Source organism: Micropterus salmoides, unplaced genomic scaffold (assembly GCF_014851395.1).
Source record: "Micropterus salmoides isolate LMB-PRFRI ecotype aquatic unplaced genomic scaffold, ASM1485139v1 Ms_hic_scaffold_9, whole genome shotgun sequence".
Lineage (NCBI taxonomy): Eukaryota > Metazoa > Chordata > Actinopteri > Centrarchiformes > Centrarchidae > Micropterus > Micropterus salmoides.
This window is the reverse complement of record NW_024044681.1, coordinates 19,686,159-19,710,163: the sequence shown is the minus strand read 5'-3', so window position 1 is coordinate 19,710,163 and position 24,005 is coordinate 19,686,159. Positions and strand designations below refer to the sequence as shown.

Below are 24,005 nucleotides of genomic sequence, written 5' to 3'. Positions count from 1 at the left end.
AAACACACAAAAAAACAGTATAAACTCAGTCCTGTGCACGAGTCCCTGCAGTACTGTGGCAGAAACGGTCCTCGGCCTGTGTCTCCAGCGGCGGGTCAACTTCCACTCAGTCTAAAAACAATTCAACAGCGCCATCATGTGTCTGACCCGTCGCACTACACGGGCACGAACGCACAACAAGACCAAATCTGTTGCAAATAGAATCGATTGCACCATAAACAAAGTCAGATATATGCATTGACATATTCATAGGTTATTCTCATTTAAATGAGTCTCTCTTTACGTGAATGTTGATAAACGATCTCGCCACCAGGTTCTCCCTCCTATTAATGCGGTGCAAAAATGCTGCTAGATATTATCTGAATGCTTCTAACTTCTTCAAATTTTGAATCAAATTTACAGTGTGTGTGTCCTGAACGGTTTATTGTATTAATAGTATAGTGCATAATATGTCATATTTTACTGTATTATTTTTGAAGTCTAAATTTTAACACTAAGCCTACTACTACTAATATATTACTGATTACCACTTCACATGTCTACAAAAGTGCTACACCACTGCACCACTGTATATACATACAATTACAAAATATATTGCAAATCCATGCATTTAAAAGAAAATAAAGGCTGTGTCCAGAGTGGATGGTTGATTTTATTTCTGACATTCAATTTCTGTAAAATAACCAAGGCAATGCCAGGCCTAAAGTCCAAAACCAGCCATGGAGCATTTTAACAGAATACAACTGGCATTCAGAGTTTTACAGAGCAGGTCCTAAATGTGTGTGTTTAGGAAAAAGTAATCAGACAAAAAAAAAGGTCAAAAAAAAAAAAAAAATCAAACAAAGATCTGTAGGGAGTCTCAGTCAGAGCTTCCCTGAACATCAACTGACATGTGTTAGTCAGAGGCAACTGCAATGGACAGCAGTGCTGTTTTCTTTTCCAAAACAATCATTAAAAATGCATTCAGTAAAGAAATATGTGGGCAGAGAGCTCTGTGGCAGCTACAGATTCCATTATTATATTTGCTTACAATTTCAAGGTTATATTGAAATGATTTTATGTACTATGATAAACTCAGAGTCTCAGAAACACCTGGATTTCAGATGGGACATTGACTTCAGGGACCATCATACTAGCTGCAGATATTCATATTCCTCTTGGTTACTCAATCAAAGTTAAAGGAGGCAATTTTAAATTAATATACATCACTAGTAGTTTTTAACTATTTCAATAGTAAATAATACAATCATATTGGGAAACTGACACATTGGCTTACAGTGTTATCAATAAAGAGCAATAATATAATTTGATCTGACGTCAACTGACATGTACAGTGCATGGATTGATGGCAAAGGTACCGTTTTACAATATTAACACACACTAACGCTCCTGACAGGAAGAGCTACTGTGATGTCACTCACTGCAAGGAGCAGCAGTGAAGGGTTGGTGCATTTGTTTGGTTCACAAATAGCCTAAATAGTCACTGATGCATTTTGATGCATGAAGTCAGTTCCACACCGGAAATCTCAGAGATGCACTGGAATGCAAATAAAGATAGAAAAGCTTAATGTCCATAAGCTTTCTACAGGTGTCAGATGAATAGGTTACATAGTCAAATATTGAGCTTAGATTGCCTTTAAAACATTTGATGTAAAACTGCCCCAGACATTATGAAAAAAAAAATTTGTTGTCTGTAGAGTAACTGCAACAACTGCCATTTCTCCAACATGGAGTATCAACAGAGCAAATATATCTGGAATAAACAGCTGGAAGGCTTCTCTGCCAGTTATCATTTAATCCTGCAATGCAAATTCATACACAGTTGCCAATGACATCTATCACCTTGTGGAGCATGGGACATTTTATCCCGCAGGTGATCTCTCTGCATGACACAGTTCAAATGCTCCACAATGAAAACCAAGTGTGTATGAAGCAGTAATTTTTGTGACCGTTTCAAGAATACAGAAAGTCCTTATGTTCACCTTTCAGAGGAACATGTGCAAAATACATCAAACTCTACATGTCATCTCTTTAAAAAACAAACAAAAAGACAAACAGTTAAACAGTATTGGCCAGGTTGGATCCTACACTGACTATGTATTCATTCTCAGACCTGCAGCCAACACTTTCCAATGTCAACAATAAAGTCATTCATAGTAATAAGACCTTTAGTAATAGTGGTAGTAAGTAATACTGTTGAGGGTTAACTAGTGCATCTCCAGCCCGTCTGCGCCATGCTGATCCCACTCCTAACAGTAGAGGGCACCAGAGTGATCACACCAGCTTAAGGTCGCGTCATACAGACCGGAGATGCAACAACACTGGCTGGTCTCACAGATCTCAAGGCCTCGTTTCCCGAAAGCTTCTTAGACAAAAGTTTGTCTTTGTTTACAGGCATGTAAAGCAACAAAGAAGATCAAACCACTAGGAAGCTTTGGAGAAGTCAAGCCCGGATCTAATTTATACATCACCACTCCTCTAGTTTAATATAGATGCCATACAGAGCAACATTTATATACATTACACACTAACAGATTGGGCTGTTTCCTCGTACACAAACACATCAGAGGGTATTTGGTGGCTTACAGCCACAGAACGGCTTTGGAGCGTTGCTAGTATAAATGACATTAGTGCAAATGCAACCCAAAAAAAAGGAAATAAAAAAAATAGACAAATGGCAGAAAAACATTGGTAGCAAGGTTAGAGCACATTGGGGACAAAAACAATGCTATGGTAACTGGTAGCGTGCAAGCTCTACATGTAAGCGTGCATCAGGACTCAGCATTCTGAAGTCTTTCTATTAAACACTCAGACTTTTCTACACACTTTTCACAGCCCTGCGTCTCTTACTAAGCGCAGGAGCCAACTGAGAGTGTGTGTGTATGTGAGCGCGCATGCAAGCGAGTGTATGTGGGGGAAAAACAAAACAATGCCAACAATCTAACGGCTAAATCTGCTGGTAGTAACATTTAATGGAGTGAAGTGACTGAGCAGCTGGAGGATAATGATCATCTTAGAAAACATAGGGTGCTTTGATGCAATTGGTTTATAAAGGAGCTGGATGAAGCCAGGTGATTGGCTCCTGCCTTTTAAAAAAACGTGTCAACAATTGCGGAATTGAAACTTTGGATGGACTGGTTGAATGTGTTTGTAAATCAGCAGAGTCTGGGACGATGAGTGCGGATGAGTACCATGAATGAAGTAAAGCTTAAGAACACAAAGTCTGGGCTCCTAGGCGGCTCTGTGGGCTAATTTACACTCACACATTCTCACAATGCTGAAGATTCAAATACAAACTGTGGCCTCTGTTGCAGGTCAACTCCCTCTTCTTTCTATCCCTGCATTGTTTTCAGTCCATCTGCACTTTATGCTGTCCAATAAAGGAGTAATGTAAAAATTATCTTAAAAATAACATCTCTTTAACAGTAATACAAAAGTTTGGCGATGAGGAGTACAACTGCTTTTGCTGGGACCAGCCAAACAAGTTTGATTCAAATATTGAAGTGGTATGATAGACTAAATAAATTCGGGTTACTCCATGTAAACCACTGATTTCTTCACACTGCAACACTTAACTAGACCACACCATGTATCCTGTGCTTAGCACCAGGCTTCAGGTCATGTGATGGCCTCAAGATCAACATTCAGTCTGTTAATGCTTAGTGGATTCACTAATACACATAAACCACTGTCATCCAACAGTGAAAACCAAAGACTCTTTATCAAAACCGATGGAGAAATGTTTATGAAACATTAAGACTTTGTCACTGTTTAAAATGCAACCATCAGTCATAGCTAGACGACCAAGGCTCTCTAATCCTCTGACCCATTCCTCATTACATCATGGCACATACAGGACTACAGAGAAAACCCAAATACCATGAAATGTAAGAAACAAACAAAGGCAGGATGGGAGCGAACATCGCATGAAATGTCTGGGCCTGAAATGAGAAGGGATAAAAAAAAAAAAAAAGAAACAAAAAAAGCATGATTTCAGAAATGTCACTATATTAATGTCTGATATTGATGTAAAAAATCTAGAAAACAGCAAACATGAGTGATGCGATACTTCAGTTTCATTCTGGATTTCACATTTGATGGAAGTACCAATTATTTTTGAGATGAGTTCATGTGTTCCCCTTTTTGTGTTGATTTTGAATCCCCCCCCCCAAAAAAAACCCATGGAAATAGTTATACACATCCTAATGAAATGATTGTGGGCATGAAAGTTAAACTCTGGAAAACAGTTCCAAGACAATTGCCTAATGAACACATTATAATGTGAATGATGAATATCTGCTTAGAGATTGTTTTGGATTTTAGATCCGGATATGGAAGGGTTTAGAGTTGAATTTCTGACATGATGGGATCGCCAACTGCTGGACAAGTAGAATATAGGCAGAACATTGGCAGATCTAGTATTTAGATTGTGTTTACAAGTGCATGCATCTCGTGTTTTACAATGGGGTGCTCAGAGGCTGCATGGAGGAGGAGACTGTTCCTCAGATGGGGAAGTGGGCTGGTCAGGCTCTGATGATGGAACAGTAGATGTCTCCTGGCTGTCCAGTAGGAAGCCTGGGTTTAGCTTAGGGGAGGGCTCAGGCTCACCAGGGGTCTCCTCTGCCTGGTCCAGTGGCTGTGAGGACGAGCAGTGAGAGAAGGTGATAGTGTGGGTGGAGGAGGGGGAGAGAGATGCAGGAGAGGGGGGCATATCCAATGTGTCAGAGGGAGGGGAGGACGATGAGGGATGATCTGTGGGCGACCGTTTTTTTGATTCAGTTACCAGTGGGTAAGGAGAAGAAGATAATGGTGGAGTCTTAATCAGGTTCTGGGGAGCCGAGGGCTCATCACAGGAGGAGGAGGAGGAGGAGGAAGAGGAGGAGGATTCTCCAGTTGTCATGGCAGATCCATTAGCTCCCTCCTGCTCTACTGTTCCCTCCTCCTTCCTATCATCTGGAAGAGCACCATCTTTCTGGTTCTTATTTGCTGTGGCTTCTTCCTGCCCTGCAGGGTTCTGATTGGCTGCGGGGGTGTCTTGATTCGAGACAGTGCTGGTTGGTGATTGGCTCTTGAGTTGTGAGTGGCAGAGGGGACATGTCTCCTGGACATAAAGCCATTTCTTCAAACAGCCAGCGTGGAAGAAATGACTACACGGAGTGATCACAGCACTGTTCATGTCCTGGAGGGAATGAGCACAAAAACAGGCTGTGTTGTTAGGTTTCCTTTGACGTTTAATTTGTTTCAAAACCACTCTGGTCTATGTAAACATGTATCAAATCAAATTTCACATTAGCCTAGCTTTAATGAATTCTTGGCCATGTACTGTCTTTAGATAAACACAAACCAGTGCATACCTGGTAGCAGATAGCACAGATGTCGTTGTACTGTTCCAGCTGTGTGTTGCTAGCCGTGGGGAGGCTTTTGATCTTGTTTACAGCATCCCTCCTGAGCAGGAAGCTCTGCCAGCCTAGCTGGGCTCTGAGCCAGACATTATAGTACGAGTGGACCAGGATGATGGTGCTGCCCATCACACTCCACTCCCCGAACACCGTCTCCGACACCCCATAGCACACCACACACACCGCAACCTGTCAGGGGAGGAAATCAGCGACAGTGAGGTAGAAGATGCCTCAATGACATAGATGCGATACTGTATATCAACAATGCTACTGCCTTTCGTCAGATGCTGATTTTTCGTTTGTGCTCCCTTACACAGGGTTTCTGCAGGTTTCACAAAGTCAAATTTAAGACTTTTTAAGACCTTTTTAAGACATCAAAAAAAAAAAAATGTACAAAGAAAATTCAGTCACAAAATTACTTGCTAAGTAAATAAATGTATTCAAATTAGGGTTGGGTCATGTCCACAAAACTGGCATCAGACGATGTCAACAATGAAACACCAGGATGGATGATGAAACTGAATAGCTACGTAATTAACAGGCTGGCATTCAGCGCACCTGCTGCCATTAAAAAGGATCACAGATGAAAAAATTCAGAAAAATGACGAGTTCTGTGTCTTTTCGGAGACTTTATAAAACACAACCTACTGCTGATGGAGAAACTCAGGGGAGTAGACAGGGAGAGAGGCAGGGAAAGCCGATGTGTTTTCAGTGAGAGACCAGAGGTAAAGGTGTGTGTGAGTGAGTGCAGAGATGGGGATCATGGGGATTAAAACATGCTTTCACAGGGCGGCATAATGTAAAAAATTAAGATGGTATTTTTTTGTTGGGGGTTTGGTGGTCAAGCCCCAAGAAAACTTTTCCAATAAAGAATTTCCACATAATTTTGGAACACTGTTATTACCACATCTGTGAATAATAAGTAGGAAAATCTAAAACAGATTTTGAATAAACTACACCCCAAAAGCTAAAATTTAGGGCTGAAACGATTTATCGATTAAATCGATAAAATCAATTAACAAAATGCTTCGACAAAAATTCTTTGCATCGATGCTTCGTTTAATCCATGTCTGCCACCGCCGGCGCAAAGCAAAAGTACTTCTTAAACGACGCATCAATGAATCATTGAAATAATCTATCGAAGGTTCGAATACTAAAATCATCGTTAGCTCAGCTAAACTTGCTAAAGAAGTCTACTGGCTTTGAATTATAACCATTAGATCTGGGAAAATGCATGTGGTTAGTTTTGATGCTCTCCGTAATGATTTTACATTCATGGCGCAGCACCAAGCTGTTTTTAGCCTCACCACCTTATAACATGACCCCAGAATTATTACAGATAGGATTATTCATGTTTGCTTTTTGTGTCTTCATTTACTGCTTTGTAAATTTGTAGAAATTAACAAAATTGGCAACATGAGAACCACCTCCCTCCTGTATAATTACAAGCAATTCATTTGTACATCAAAATCCAAAAGAATAATCTCCTCATTAGCTTAAAAGGACTAGTTTGTATCCCTAATTTGCTTTAATGTTACTAACCTCAGCTCCTCCTTGGTTAACACCATCCTTTCTTTCTAATTTAATTTAACTATCAAGATGTAGAGTACAGGACAGAGCTGTAACCTGAAAACTTAATGCTGATCTTATCCTCCGCTAACTTTCACCGTTAGCGTCTGCCCCTCTCTCCCTCACATTCACTCGTTCTTTGAAGAACGAGGAGAGGGAGATAGCCATGCATTGAGTGTTACCGTAGCTTACTGAAAATCATTAATGATCGTGTGAAATTTTAGTAACTGTGCTCATTCATTAAGCAGCTTCACATATGTTTCTAGCAACTGGGTTTAACCAAGTCCTAAGTTCTGTTTCTTTCAGACAAGAGTCGCTAAGGTTGCACTTCCCCATAGCTGAAAAATAAATCCGTTTTACATGTGGGGTAAAATCCGAAAGAGACTCGCGGCAATAATACGACAGCTACATGTTGGTCTTTGTAGTCGTAACACAGCCAATTATGCGTGGACTAGCAAAAGAAAAACTACACCACGGGAGGAAAAAACATACTTGAGCACTGCGGGAGCATTTCAATGTGCATTAGAGGTAGAGTTACATGGAAGTTGGAAAATTAAGACCTGTTTAAAATTATTTAAGACCTAGAACACAAACTTCAGTAAATATAAGACTTTTTAAGACCCAGCAGAAACCCTGTTACAGTACTGTATAATGTGTGTGCATGTGTGACACTCACCAGGAATTCAAGCAATCTGTAGGTACCGTTGACACAGTAGATAACTTCATCCATGTTCTCTACTGGAGCCTTACGAAACTCCTCCACCATGAAGAGAATGTAGATCAGCAGAGTGCCGAGGACCTGGTATGACACAGGAGATTGTCTTAGCATTTTGATATAATTCAATAAAATTTATCATAAAAGTATTTCTTTATATGTATGTTTATAGTCTGTGTGTGTGAGGTGCTTGTGTGTTACCTGCAGTGAGGTGAGGATAGATGAGGAGATGATGATGAGAAGCCAGAAGTCCATGTGGAAGAACTGACAGATCATATAAGCCATGTAGGCTGGAAAGATGAGCAGGAACAGACACAGAGACACTGCTCTGAAGTGCTTCCACAAACTCCTAAAAGACAGACAGCGGAGGGAGCAAAAGAGAAGACAGTCAGCTTAATCTGTACCAACATGGGCATTTTGCTTACACACATTCTGCCAGGGTACCTTTATTGTTTTCCAAAGCATTTCCTGTCCGTTAAAGGTATAAATAAACATGTGTCAGCTAGTTTTGACCTTTAAGTGTATTGCTGAAATGCCAAAAATACTAAGAAATGGAACCGTTTTCTCAGCAGAAGTCCATTTTTGATAGACATGTGGCATTCCATTTGTTTAAGATTGAGGATTATAGACAACTAAACCAACTAAAATAAACAACAAAAAAGACTTGTTCTCAGTTAAAAACAAGATGCATGGTAAATGTATCTTACTTGTCTCTGGATGCACCCAGGGCCAGGACTATGGGGTCAGCAATCTCCAGCATGGACTGCAGGATTGAAGCAACAACAATGAAGAGAATGATGGAGAGGAGGAAGGCTCGGTGGATGACCTGAAGCTCGATAAGGCCAGTCTGGACAGCAAGAATCAGCAGGGTGATGCCTTCTGTCATTCCCCTGCAGACAGGCAGGAAACAAACATGTAACATGATTAAAACTGTACCTACACACCAATAGACACCCTTAACAAACCCACACAGACATCTGTGCTGACTGACCTGTGCATGGTGTTGTCATTCATAAAGGCTCTGTAACCTTGCAGGTAAAACTTGCAGAGTGTGAGAACTCCCAGAGCAATGAAGGAGACGGTGAACACCAAACCCAGCAGGGAGTATGGTGTACTACAACATTCTGCAATACTGAGGACAAAGAGGGAGGAGAGAGCATGGTAGGTGAGGAGAAAGAAGAAAGAGTTAACAACAAAAACAGAAAAGTTATTTTCCATTCCAAGTTAACTCAACCTGCAATTCCTTAATATGTTGATGGAAGAGCACTAAGATTTGACAGGTAATATATGTTGTCATCTATTTCTGTTCACAAGTACAAAGAGCCTGACCGATAAATCGGTGTGCCGATATTATGGGCCAATCTGAACTAATTGCAGATAAATTTGTATCTGTGTTTATAACAGCTGATAAATGACAATTAAAAAAGAAACAAAGAGATGGAAGATGGATCCTTCAATCGTGTTATGAGTGTGGTCACTGCATAGGTTGTGCAACAGAGGGCACTCTGAAACTTCCAGGTTGGCAACACACTTCACAAATTTATGACAAAACACAGCAATCAGCTGATCAGCAACTATACAACAGCATTTTTGCTTGACATGCCCATCTCTACCTGGTACAGGTACGTTCAAGGTAGAACTGCTATGAGTATTTTATCATCATCATTGTCCCAAAATAAGGCATCTCCACAATTACTGGTCAGCTTGCATGAAATTTGCTATGGATATTCACACTCGCCTTTGTCTAGTGACGCAATGAGGGGAAATTTCCTTATGACCAACCCTATGATCCATGACAAAGTATCTCAAAAACTAACTAACTAATAGTTTTTAATGAAATGTGTAATATGACTTTTACTACTATTGTATGTTTCTGTATTTTGTGTTACATAATTATGTCCACTTTCATAAAGATTAAATAAATGATACCCATGATTTCTATATCCCAGTTTAGAATTTTTTATACAGTAGTTTGGTACATGATATTTATACCCAATAAATCTACAAAAGACACTCTAGAGAGTCTGTGATCTACAATCTATGATGTCTCACACAGTCTGACCAGTGCTATGGTCTTACCTGGTAAGAAATAGGAACAGGAGCCTCTCCCTTGAGGTAGGCTGGTCTCTGGTGCTGAAGTAGGAGTAGATCTGCAAAGCGAACAGCACTAACCAGAAACACATGAAGAGAACTGGAAGGACCAGCTGGTTCCATAGAGACATGCCTAAAGCTAGCAGCCCGTACACTTCCACCACCTGGGGGGGGGGGGGGGTACAGAGATGGAGAAGAGGTGAGATTGAAATAATTGGGACAAAGGCAGAATAACATAAATAATATATGTGAGGAAATCTCTTAGGACTCCAATAGCTGAAATCCTGTAATGAAAACTGAAAAAAGCTTGCAACACTAGGCCACAAAACACAAACCTGAGCCAGCTCTCTGTAGGCTGTCTTGGCCAGGTTGTATGGTACCAACAAGTTAGAAGCCAGGAAGTAAATGACCTCCAGGCCTGTAAAGATCATGGAAAACTTATTGATGAAAACGATGGTCTCCATTGGGACAAGACACAGTCTGGCCACCAGAGGGAGGAGGTGAGCAGAGAAAAGCCAAATCCTCTTAGTCTGCATTACACAGGAACATAGCGTACACACCACCAGCTGACCTGAAAGAAAAGGAGAGATCACGAAACTTAAAGATGTGCACACATCACTGTTGCAAATGTGATTTTGGAACAGTTTTGCTGATGCATTGTCGGTAATTTTTTGTCTAGTTAAGAGTTTTTAATTTATTTGGGTGTGGTGACTACAAAAGCCAACATTTAAGAAGAAATCATTTTGTGAGGCCACTTTCATATTTAGTACCTTTAATCTCCCCCCTCTCTCTACAGCCGTATATCTTTGTCACGATAACCATGTTATTTTATCTTTCTCAGGCTTTCAGTGTGCAGCGGAATCAGCACTCAGTACAGTCTATTTTTAGCACAGGAGACTCCATATCTAGAAAGATGAAACCAGGTCCTATGGACCCAGGAACATAGCAACTCATTTTAACATTTCCTATTTCAACATGGACCAGCTTTCACAGTTCTAGGGGTAGTAGTATCAGTAAGATTTATGCCAGAGGTGGGCAGATGATTTGACCTTAAGGGAAGCTTAAATGCAAGAAATACTCCCTGAACCCCTAAAGATGCTTTTCTTTATCTACCAGTGCGTATCTAGTATTCAGTGCGCTCAGAAAGGAGCTGTATCCACCTGCCTATGTTTGGGTTTGTCCTGTGTACTGTGAGCGTGTCTTCCTGTATTCACATGCAATATTATACCTATGAGTGCAGTGGTGAATCTGTTCATTGAGAGAGGTTCTAGGTAGACAGGTCCCTCATGGCCAGACTCCAGTTCACTGCGGACATAATCCCTAACAAAGACAGATCAAAATGCTTAATTGACAGAGAAATCTTTTGTGACTTAATATGTATAAATCAAATCATATCAAACAAGCTATTGATGTATTTAACGGCAAATCCTGAAAAAGATACAGTACATTATACTGTACAGTGAATGCTCATGAAAGGCTATGGTGCCCTTGCAAATCAACAACAACAACAAGGCATTTAACTGACAGTATGGGATAAATAAATGTGGCTTATCTGACAGAATACAATCACCTATTCCTGAAATGTCACTGTTACAAGTAGTCTATACACTCACCTAAAGGATTATTAGGAACACCATACTAATACTGTGTTTGACCCCCTTTCGCCTTCAGAACTGCCTTAATTCTACGTGGCACTGATTCAACAAGGTGCTGAAAGCATTCTTTAGAAATGTTGGCCCATATTGATAGGATAGCATCTTGCAGTTGATGGAGATTTGTGGGATGCACATCCAGGGCACGAAGCTCCCGTTCCACCACATCCCAAAGATACTCTATTGGGTTGAGATCTAGTACCGTGAACTCATTGTCATGTTCAAGAAACCAATTTGAAATGATTCGAGCTTTGTGACATGGTGCATTATCCTGCTGGAAGTAGCCATCAGAGGATGGGTACATGGTGGCCATAAAGGGATGGACATGGTCAGAAACAATGCTCAGGTAGGCCGTGGCATTTAAACGATGCCCAATTGGTACTAAGGGGCCTAAAGTGTGCCAAGAAAACATCCCCCACACCATTACACCACCACCACCAGCCTGCACAGTGGTAACAAGGCATGATGGATCCATGTTCTCATTCTGTTTACGCCAAATTCTGACTCAACCATCTGAATGTCTCAACAGAAATCGAGACTCATCAGACCAGGCGACATTTTTCCAGTCTTCAACTGTCCAATTTTGGTGAGCTCTTGCAAATTGTAGCCTCTTTTTGCTATTTGTAGTGGAGATGAGTGGTACCCGGTGGGGTCTTCTGCTGTTGAAGCCCATCCGCCTCAAGGTTGTGCGTGTTGTGGCTTCACAAATGCTTTGCTGCATACCTCGGTTGTAACGAGTGGTTATTTCAGTCAAAGTTGCTCTTCTATCAGCTTGAATCGGTCGGCCCATTCTCCTCTGACCTCTAGCATCAACAATGCATTTTCGCCCACAGGACTGCCGCATACTGGATGTTTTTCCCTTTTCACACCATTCTTTGTAAACCCTAGAAATGGTTGTGCGTGAAAATCCCAGTAACTGAGCAGATTGCGAAATACTCAGACTGGCCCGTCTGGCACCAACAACCATGCCACGCTCAAAATTGCTTAAATCACCTTTCTTTCCCATTCTGACATTCAGTTTGGAGTTCAGGAGATTGTCTTGACCAGGACCACACCCCTAAATGCATTGAAGCAACTGCCATGTGATTGGTTGATTAGATAATTACATTAATGAGAAATTGAACAGGTGTTCCTAATAATCCTTTAGGTGAGTGTATATCAGATTCAGAAATAATATGGGCAACACGTGCCATAACCAATATTCTGTATCATTCACCAGAGTAGGAGAACAGATGCATCTTATCATGTCCACTAGTGGATGTCTCATCTATGCGTGTGTGTTTGTTCATACCTTGAGACTTGGTGACCAGCATACAGCAACAGAGCCGTGAGGACATATAGGTAAAGTTTAACCAGGTGCTGACGAGGCAGAGTCAGGAGCACCAAGCTCAGGATGTAACCTGTGAGGTAGTCACACATGCAGCCGGTATGAGACAATCAACAAAAAAAACAAGTAAAAGCAAAAAGTGACAATACATGTATTTAGAGCTACAAAGATGAACCGATTAGTTGTCAAATATTATATTAAATCGGCAACTATTTTGACAATCAATTAATATATTTTTTCCCCTAGTTATTTTACTTTTCTATGACAATAAACAAAACTTTCACATTTTATAGACCAAACAACTAAGTCAGTATTAAACAGATTAAACAACAATGTATGATGTTTCTTATGTAATTCAACAGTCACTGTTTCCAATAGGCTTACAGTGCAACAGTCTACAACCTAAAACAGTCAAAAAAACTCCTCAGCACATAGCAACAGTTACTTTGGTTTTACAGCCTCTGTCCCCTTTTATTCTTTCTGTCCACCCACAGTGCTCATCAGCACATACCACATACCAAGCCTATTGACTAATTAACCAACTGCACCCAAGCCTGACAGCACACACACGCGCAAACACAGACATATTAAAACAAGCACAGAAAACTCACCACTGTGCTCGTCTGATCTGAGCAAGCGTTATTTTTTTTAAATAGATGTTTTCATTCAGCTCAAACCACAGTCTGCCCATCAGACTTTGCTGTGTCAACTTTAGCCTAACATCCCTGTTACTGTCTTTCAGTGTTTCACCTGACAGGCTTCCTGTCATGACATGGACATTTAAGTAGAAACTGGCAACTATCCAGTTAAGGTTCAATCCAGGGACAAAGTTAGGACTTTAAAGCCATGTGTTGTTATTACTTCACTGCCCTCACCACTGAGGTTATATTTTTGCCAGCTTGTCTGTCTAACTGTCAGCAGAATGTGTAAATCAGTGATGGATTTCTGTGAAATTGGGTTTATGAATGCACTTTGCCACTATTGCAAGACTTGTGTATTCTAGCTTAACTATACTGCTAAGAGACAAAGACTCATGATTGAAGAAGTCAATTTCACTTGCTCTGGTTAGTGTAGGTAGGGGGTAAGTCACCAAGGGATAATGTCCTTGTCACTCCATTCTTGCTACTATGTATCCAGGGGGAACTCGCATTATTTTCTCCTTGTGACGCTTTTCACTAGGAGGTGAAACCAAATGTTAATGGGGAACTGGTCAACTTAACCCTTTCATGTATGGTGTCCATATTTGTGGACAGTAATTTTTCACACATTTTGTGTTAATATATAATTATATTCTCCAAGCCACTTGACGACAGTGTCAGTTGATTGATAGTAACCACTATTATAATGTTGCTATCTTGTATTCCAAATATTTATTGATGACCCCATCAATCCAAGATGGCCAACAGTGATGGCCATGTGCTAAATGCCTCAGGCATGTCTGTGAAAAACTTTTATTCAAGGTCAGTTGAGGTAAAAAGAAATAGCAGTATGTACAGAAAAGTATTATTAACAGGTTTATGTTTTATAAATTAAAATTCAGAGTAAAATGTAGTTTTTATACACCAAAAACCAACTGTCCACGTATGTGGATGTTATGCAACAGTCGAGTAAGATTGCATTAAGTCTGATTTCTGTAACCTGCTAGTAAATATATAGACATTAAATAACAATGTAATGGTATATATTACAGCATTAAATGGCAACATTTGACTGCTTTGTGGCCCTTCCAACACAATAAGAATTAGTATTGTTCTCATCTGTAAAGAAATCAGTTTTAATTAGAACTATATAATCAGTTACATTTTGGATGTTGATATGTTATAAAACAGATGATTCAGGGATAACAATATGCTACTGGGTTTCCACACACACATGTAACTACAGTAATAAATACCACCATGATTATAAATACAAACCATGAGTGTTTTATTTTATTTATTTACAATAATTGAGCTTAAATACCACATGACATTAAAAAAAAAAACATACTATTCCAACAGAAGTTTGTAAAAATGTAAATGGATTTGTATTTTAACATAATTTTAAGGAATAAAACAAATCTTAAAACCTAGATAATCTTTTTAATAATTTGTGCATAAAGAGGTCAGTGTTGATGAAGGTTGGCACTCTGAGAGCCATTGTGTTTGTTATTTTTCTGTTTTCTTGTTAACAGCATGTTTTTACTATTTTTAGTAACTAGCTTGTTTCTTATTTCACCGTTTTAATTATACTTCATTCTACATTTGAAGTATCACTCACTTATTGAATTTGCCTCCTTCAGTTCTCTTCACACTCTCAGACCTAACGTACCTCTGCTGCAAACACGTCAGCGTTCCCCACTTCTTATGCCGTTTTTCCATTCCCGGTACCAGCTCGACTCGCCTCGACTCAACTCGGTTTGGCCGTCCTCAGTTTTCCATTGCAGATAGTACCCAGAGATAGCACCCCTCAATGTAGCTGGTCGTCATAGTGACACCACACACAAATGCCACGATGTAATGTTCAATGCGACACACACACCAGGGACCCACACAGCTGTCTCTTGATTTAAGTTAAAACGTTTCAACATTACTCAGAATGTAAAGACAGATAAGACAGAGGTGATACGAAAAAAGTGCCTGGTAGCAGGTACAAGTTTTATGCAATGGAAAACCAAAAAAAGGCGAGTAGAGTCGAGGTGAGTCGAGCTGATACCGTGCAGTGGCGTCTCCCTCTCCCTGCATGTCCACTTCGGTGACTTTCTCCATCAGTAGTAGGCTAGGCTGTATAAAGTCACAGAAAAAAATAAAACTTGTCTTCTGGACTTCTCCTTCGGTGATTCTGTTCGCAGCCGCAGAGCTGCACGTTAAGGAGGCGTGTTGACGACTTAGCTAACGAATAACATGTCTGACTGGTGTGTTCACTGTCGCTCTTGTAAAATATCCACAGTGTCGCGACTTGTAACGTCATCACCGTGTTTCTCTGATAACTGCTACAATGTGTCGCCGAAGTAAAGTGTATTTGTGGGAAACACTGAATGGACCATGTTTTTCTTTTTACAAGCCAGGTCTGTGTCTCCCTCCATTTTGTTGAGAGTTTGTGAGCAGACGGCTGCCTGCAGACGCAGAGGGAGGGGAGGCGCTTCGCAGTGAGGGAGAGAGAGGAGCAAACGCTGGTAGGACTTTACAGAAACATTAATTAACTCAACATCAAACTATATCAGTATAAACGGTATTGTCTAATTTCATATCTCTTTTGAAATTATATCGGTATACCTCATTATACCGATATACCGCCCAGCCCTAGTCACAGTATCATCTTTCTCATGTCTATTCAATCTGTATCTGAGTGTGCAGTGTGTAAGGTCGGGACTCTATAAAACCATGGTAACCACGTTTATCTCCTCTGCTCTCTGTAAAAGTGAGTGTGTCTGTTTGATTGAGGGCAGCTGAGCTACACACTCACACACACTCAAGCACAGCTGCCACAGGGTGAACCGTGGCTTCAGCTGCATGCGTTCACACAAAATCCGGCAATGTGGCTTTTTCCTGCAAGATTTTGCGGGGAATTCTCTCTGCATTTGCCAACTTTGAATCATGTGTTTACAATCAGCAACTGACAAATGCTACTCATGTAAATGCTCCGTATTTGTATAGCGCCTTTCTAGTCTTTTCGACCGCTCATAGCGCTTTTACACTATATCACATTCACACACATCCATACACTGAGCCTAAGTGCTCAAACAGAAACCAACATTCATACACATTCATACACTGGTGGAACAGCCACCAGGGGCAATTTGGTTCAGTAACTTGCCCAAGGACACTACGACATGCAGCCTGGAGGGGCCGGGAATTGAACCGCTGAGGTTCCGAGCCACCTCCTGAGCCACAGCCGCCCCTCATTCTGCCTGTACTTACAAAAAAGACTAACATGTTTCATCCAATGAATCACTTCATTCAAATGAGGATTTTGTCCTAGGGTTTGCTTTTTTTAAGGGTGATGACATACACTTTGAATTTATATATTTTTAAAAAATGGCATTCGATACAGCCCTACTACTTGACACTCGTCTCTAACTGACTGGCACAGCTGACTGCCACTGTCTACATGCCACTGCTGAGCCAAGAACCACACAGCTAGAGGAGGAAAACTGGTTTCAGGCAGCACCCATCTTTGTTATTTTACCATCGAGTAAATCAGATAGTTTTGGTCAAACTCCACTTGTCGTCATGCCAAACAATCCCTCCTGACTGTCCTGAAATCACTACAAAGCGCAGCCTCATGGCTTACTGCCTGTCACCATGTGTGAGCAGATTGAAACTTATAGAGTTGGCTACAGAGGGCTGCCCTTGCTGAATGGAAAAAAAGAGAAGCATGCAAATCCAACCAAGAGAGGTAAATATAACGCGATAACGCGAGCAGAACAGGAGCCACTTTATCCACTAGTTAGTCTTCTATCGCTAGTCAAACAAATAAAACACCTACTGCAGATCATGATAACCCAACTGACAACACTGACATACCAAAGGCTACAGCTCTTTATACATGTGTTGCATTATCAAATGTGCAAAATGTTATACAGAGCAGAAAGAGCAAAGCATTTCTATAATGTGTTTGTTTTATACTAAGTTTGTTTGTTTTAAACTAAGAAGTGTTAACACGGGGGAACGTATTTGTACTGGAACATAACATATGTAAGTGTGTGTGTGTGTGTGTGTGTGTGTGAGAGTGAGAGAGACACCAACACTAACCTACGTAGTGCAGATAGAGTGCCAGGTATTTGTACTGGAACAGGGGGTTGTTGGAGAGGCTGGAGCGCTGGATCTTCTGGAAGAAGGAGCTGACGTCCCAGCGGTACAGGACATCCAGCAACATGATGCTGGGAACACGCAGACCCACATTGAGCACCGCCTCTACACGGTCCTTCACTGCCATGGCCTCAGCTTAACCTCTGATTGGCAGGCAGAACTGACCACTAAGATGGGATGTTGACAGCGGGTGCACTGCAGAGAAAGACACAATGCACAAAAAGTAATAAATAAAGTAAATAATAATAGAAATAAGAAGCAGTTACAGAGGGTGAGAGCAAGAATTGAGGAAAAAGATGAAAGGCAACCAGCAGGAAAGGAGGACCAACAAGGTGGAGAGTGAAGGGAGTTCATGATAAGGTGGAGAGAGACAGATTAAGGAGCTGCAAAAGGAAGCAGGAGAGAAATGGGCCTTTTCATCCAGAGGCTATAGTGAGAATTGCATGTAAAACACACCAAATGCTAACTTTTCTTTGACCCAAAATATTTATTTTCCTAATAGGACATTTTATTGTCACTTGCAGTAAATGTAAACTTCCCAGCAACAGCTTACATTTTACTGCATTTGGCAGGTAGGTGGTTTTAAACTCCAGCCCTTACAACAACGATTATGCATCCCATTTAATGAGCCTGAACCTATTAATATATTTAGCAGATAGTTTAAACATTTATCAAAGTCATGGATAAATGTTAGCATTATATGGGAGAGCCAAACCATACTGTTACACTTGCTTCATCAAAGGCTTTATACTAATATCCCATTTATATTATCAAAACAACACTAACAAAAGATACCTGTTGAAACACTGTGAGAAACAGCTTTATAAAGAGTGAATAGAAAAATGACTGCCAGGGAACACTAGTATAAGAAGACACGCAAGTGCTTATATGCTGTTAATGACATCAGAAATATGTTTCAAGAAGTGATCTGGTGATAGTTACACCCTGAAGGTAATGTGGAAAAAACTACACATGAGCATTTTCTCACCTAAACCACTCAAACCAATACACTCATGTAAGATAAAAGGTTTGTCAAACAGTGTTCAGTTAAGTATGCTTTTGAAATGATTAGTTGCAACTAATTCACAAAGTGAGGCCTTGCTGCTTCCCAAATATTTGTGTGCAAGGTGGAGCAGCTGGGACAGTCAACAAAACCAAACACTAGTGCCAGATACAACTTGTGAGGGTCAAGTTCCTCTCTGCTACTCATTTAGGAATGGAAACACAATCCTGGAAAAACTGCTAGTCTGGAAAAGGATATAACTGAAGAGATTCCACAGGAATACCACAAGGTTGTTCCAGTTCCAAAAGTGAGATCAGTACAGTACATTAAAACAAAGGCTTGTTAACACAAGAAGTGTACAGTCCCCTCCAAAAGTATTGGAACTGTAAGGCAAATTCCTTTGTTTTTGTTGTTCACTGACAACATTTGGGTTTAAGATCAAAAGATGAGTATGAGACAAGAGTTCAGAATTTCAGCTTTTATTTCCTGGTATTCACATCTAGATGTGTTAAACAACTCAGGACATACCACCCTTTGGTTGAACCCACCAATTTTTCAAGTGAGCAAAACTATTGGAACATGTGACTGACAGATGTTTCGTGTTGCCTTTTAGCTTGATAGTCCAAACATAAATAGCTCTGCATGACTAGTCTAAGTTTTCATCCTTGGTTCAAACCTATAAAGACTGCATTTCCTGTTAAAGAGGATAAACCAACATGAAGACCAGAGAGATGTCTATGGGAGAAAAGCAAGCCATTGTCAAGCTGAGAAAAGAAGGAAAATCATTGGGCACAAACATTTGGAATGTCCTGAAAAAGAAAGAAACTACTGGTGTACTGAGCAGATAGAGGTCGAACAGGTCGGCCAAGGAAAACAACAGTAGTTGATGACAGAAATATCGTGAGAGCTGTGAAGAAAACCCCCAAAACATCAGTAAGTGACATCAGCAACGACCTCCACAGTGTAGGGGTGAAGGTATCACAATCCACTGTTCGAAGAAGACTCAGAGAGCAGAAATATAGAGGCCACACCACAAGACGCAAACCACTCATCAGCAGGAAGAATCGGAAGGCCAGAGTGAAATTTGCAAAGAAGTACAGAGATGAGCCGCAAAAGTTGTGGAACACATTCTTATGGACTGATGAGACCAAGATTAAACTCTACCAAAGTGTGGAGAAAGAAAGGAACTGCTTATGATCCGAAGCATACAAGCTCATCTGTGAAGCATGGTGGAGATGATGTCATGGCTTGGGCGTGCACGGCTGCTTCTGGAACACACTCATTAATATTTATTGATGATGTAACTGATGATAGTAGCAGCAGAATGAATTCAGAAGTGTACAGAAATATTTTGTCTGCCAATTTACAGAGAAATACATTGAAACTAATCGGGAGGAAGTTTATCATGCAGCAGGACAATGACCCAAAACACACTGCCAACAAAACAATGGACTTCATCAGGGGGAAAAGTAGAAGGTTTTAGACTGGCCAAGTCAATCACCTGACCTTAACCCAATAGAGCATGCATTTCACCTCCTGAGAGGAGACTGAAGGGAGAAACACCTCGAAACAAACAACAACTGAAAGAAGCTGCGGTAAAAGCCTGGAATAGCATCACAAATGAAGAATGCAACAGTTTGGTGATGTCGATGGGTTGCCGGCTTGCGGCAATTACTGCAAGCAAGGGTTATGCCACCAAACATTAAATGTTATTTACTTTAAGATTATTTGTTCCATTACTTTTGCTCAACTAAGAATGCTGTGGTCTAATACAAACAGTGATATGTCCTGACTTGTTTAACACATCTAGATGTGAATACCAGGAAATGTGAGCTGAAGTTCTGAACTCTTGTCTCATACTCTTGACTCTTGTCTTCAGTGAACAATAAAAACAAAGGAATTTCCAATACTTTTGGAGGGGATTGTATATGAAGAACTGCTTCATCGTATGATTTGCATAGGTAAATCTATCGGTCAATAATTAATCCAGAATTGAGTACATGCAAATTAATCCAAGCTTTTCTGTTTGCTTCCACACACTAACCAACTGCACAGGACTTAACATGAGCAACTGTGAAAGCAAACTTGACAAATTAGGTATACTTGCAAAATCAGCTTATTCACATATGCGCCTCCTCAGTCTTTCACACACTGTTCCATTTATAGTTGCAGCATACATTTAGTAGCATTTTCTTTATTTTCTGTTTTACGATGTCTAGTGGTGGGCAATGTGGGTTAATTGTTTGTATGTCAGTATGTGAGTTTTTATATCACAATATTAATACATAAGTACATTTTCATAAATTTAATTACGTTAACATTAGTTAACAAAAACAGATATTGGATGTCTGTGAATCAAACATCTAAAAAAAAATCTGTACTGAGGTACTTCATCATATTGATGGAAAAATCTTGTAAACCCAATATTGCTGTAAAACTGTCCTGCTCATTGATTTGTAACATTGCCCTTACGCAGCGGCCTAATACAATCAGATATTAGAGGGGTACATACCTTAGTAAGTAAATGGTATGGCAAAATCTCTGATAGCTAACATTGCTGTTATCTCATTGTATACATTTTCGCAGTGTGGACATTAGTGGACTCGGAGACTGCTGAGATTCTTAGTGGACTCGCTAATTGGACTACAATTACACTGTCCTTTACTTATGGCACAGTGCAATACATCTTTTAAATGCAATTAGCACAGGTTTTTACTTTTGTTAGTACTTGAATTTGATATTTGTTTAAGCACTACTCTTTGTACTGTGTGGTTTGTTAGTATATTGCTGCTGTGACATGAAAATTTCCCCCCAGAGATAAATGAACCTATCTTCTCTCTAAACCACAACCCTGTTTATACATGAAACATACATTTACTTATACGACTTACATCCATGTGACAGTAAGTGACATGATCCATATTTATCGATCAAAATTTAGTGCCACCTGTATGTGAACTCCTGTTACTTCCCAATTTTACAATCTACCTGGGCAACATTAACATACCTGCTCAATAATTTAGATATTGTATTGCTTATCGTTATACTAAAGATTGCATTTGTTTTATTTCCTTTCCCCTGAATACTTTCACAGGCGCTGCTGCAACACAAATTCCCCCCCAATCATCTCAAAAATCACTTAATTAAAATAGTTTCATCTCATGCATAATAACTAATAAATAAAATCATGTTTAGATCACACTTGTTGATCAACAGCTACTTGAAAGCTATTTTGAGTATGTTTCTGCTGCAACTTTATTGTTTGAAATATCCATGACAAACCTGCTTTGTCCTGTTTAGGAAGACTTAATCCAATCAATCAATCAATCATTGCCAACCAGGCTTGCACCAGCAGCAATGGGTAAATTCACTGTATCTCACAGAAAAACATAATGCTAGGAAGCATAATCTGACTTAAAAGAGATAAGCTCCTGCAGTCTTTTCGGGAATCTGTTTACAAACCTGCAATGTAGGTACAGCAAACGGCAACTTCATAAACTAGTTGCTCAACACGCATTGATTCACAATTTAGTCATTCCACCTCAAGCTTAAATAACACATTTATACTTTATAATGCCCGAGACTGCTTCAAAGTCGACAATAGCAGACTTTCTATACATTAATGTCCCTGCATCCCAGGACAGGACCTTGATAACTTACATAACTCTGAATTCACCACGACTATCACTGGCCAGAGAGAGATCACTTCGCAGAGTCCGATCTTATATAACTTAACGCGTTCGTCTACCACTGTATTTTTATCTGTCGTAAGCCCAGGTACAGGGCATGTTGTGGTTAGACCTAGTCTAAATAGCTGCATTTATACCCTTAAGTTAACTGAAACATCGGCGCTACAGACGTTATGGATGAGTGAGTGCGGCATCGATTGTGATAACGTTACGCCATGAACTCTAGTAACCCCACTGTCTCGGCGAAAGAAGAAAAAAAAATTGTTAACGTTACCCCGCAAAAGACTGCAACAGTTCACTAACTAGACCGGTTTGTATGTTGCAGTTTAATATAGGATACACAAACCAAATAAACGGTTTCTCCGTGCGTGATGTTTCAAGTTGGTAGTATAGTTATAACGGTGTACGTGCTGAGATGATGAGCTGCAGGCAGCAGGCACAGAGCCAACAATTCAAGCTAACGTAGCTAGTTAGCTAGCATCGCTGTCATTTATGTTAGCTAACGTACTGTCAACAATCAAGCTCACTTCAACACAAATGTAAATAAAAACACGCCCGACTTGTTAGCCTTGCTCCGACTCTACCACGGACACACATTTTCACAAACAAGCAAATAACGTTAGTGTTAGCCTAAACCATTTGAAGATTAACACAAACTGCTCCGCATAGTCCAACTGTAGCTTAGCTAGCAAGAGAGTGGTAGACATCCTTAGCAAGTTAGCTTTGACGCCCAGAGATTAATAAGAAAAAAAAAGAGAACTTACACTACAAGGACGATGTTCGCAATATGTACAACGGTTTCGGGATGCTTTTCGGGTCGGATATCGACCATTTTAACTCGGCAGCGCCCGAGTTAACGGTCTTCTTGATGGAAGCGCCTCACACTTAAAGGATGCGGCCGATCCGCTCATCTCACCTAGCAGCCATTAGGCCGATCCCCTAAGTACAGAGGACGGACTGTGCATGCGCAATAGGCCGTCCCATTAAATATTATGGTCCCGTACTTGTTACACCAATAATGGAAAGTGAAGCTAGTTGTTAACGTAAACTTACCTTCATGGGAAGATGTTGTCCGTATTAGAGCTGGATATTTAGCTAGTCTTTGCTTCTGTGAATTGTGAATGTGATCAGGTTTACAGTTGGGATGGAAGGGTGGAGGTCAGTCACTGAACTGTAGTGATATTATATATATATATATATATATATATATATAATATAGTGATACAGAGTTATGTTCAGGTAGCCTGTATGTGTAAATATTTGTTCATTATACTAGGTCCTTTAATAAGTAACACGGGACGATTAGGAGTAATATTAACGGGAATCTAAATAAACAATACAAATTAGAAAAAATATATAGTCAAAGGCTTTCTTTATAAGCAGGTAGGATGTTCTCCTGTAACGTTAAAGCAGTCTAGAAGAAGAAACTATGACATGCCAGGCACGTAAAATACAACCCCACTCATGAACTGCAGAGGATGTATCTTTAAAGTGACCACATACATCTTTAAATTATGTATGTTTAAACAACAATCACAATCTAAATTACTTTATTTCACAAGACTACCGGTATATTATATATATATATATATATATATATATATATTTTTTTTTTTTTTTTTTTTTTTTTTTTTTACAGTCTATAGGATATACCCAGCATCGATACTTTCCACAGAGTCCTGGGTACATATTAAAAACAAACTAAAAAATAATTAGACAAAAAATGTCTAAAACGTTTTCTTTTCTTTCCTTTTTATTTTTGTCTTGTCT

General features: G+C 40.0%; 1 protein-coding gene across 1 annotated transcript; it reads right to left on the bottom strand.

The window, feature by feature from the left end:
* Nucleotides 1-632: 632 nt before the first annotated feature.
* Nucleotides 633-23,182, bottom strand: LOC119895174 (RING finger protein 145-like). The gene is made up of 12 exons (XM_038708082.1): nt 23,000-23,182; nt 17,487-17,738; nt 12,718-12,826; nt 11,003-11,094; nt 10,110-10,345; nt 9,763-9,938; nt 8,675-8,815; nt 8,391-8,573; nt 7,885-8,032; nt 7,645-7,767; nt 5,355-5,588; nt 633-5,179 (listed from the first exon to the last, which is right to left on the bottom strand). The coding sequence occupies exons 2-12, from the start codon at nt 17,668-17,670 to the stop codon at nt 4,472-4,474; spliced, it is 2,334 nt and encodes a 777-aa protein (XP_038564010.1). The 5' UTR covers nt 17,671-17,738; nt 23,000-23,182; the 3' UTR covers nt 633-4,471.
* Nucleotides 23,183-24,005: the final 823 nt, after the last annotated feature.

What these genes read in the sequence shown, in the direction of transcription:
- LOC119895174 (XM_038708082.1), bottom strand. Translation starts at nt 17,670, where the DNA reads ATGGCAGTGAAGGACCGTGTAGAGGCGGTGCTCAATGTGGGTCTGCGT. An exon ending in ACTCTATCTGCACTACGTAG is followed by an intron (nt 12,827 to 17,486) that starts GTTAGTGTTGGT and finishes ACTACCTCACAG; the next exon opens with GTTACATCCTGAGCTTGGTG. An exon ending in GCTGGTCACCAAGTCTCAAG is followed by an intron (nt 11,095 to 12,717) that starts GTATGAACAAAC and finishes TGTCTTTGTTAG; the next exon opens with GGATTATGTCCGCAGTGAAC.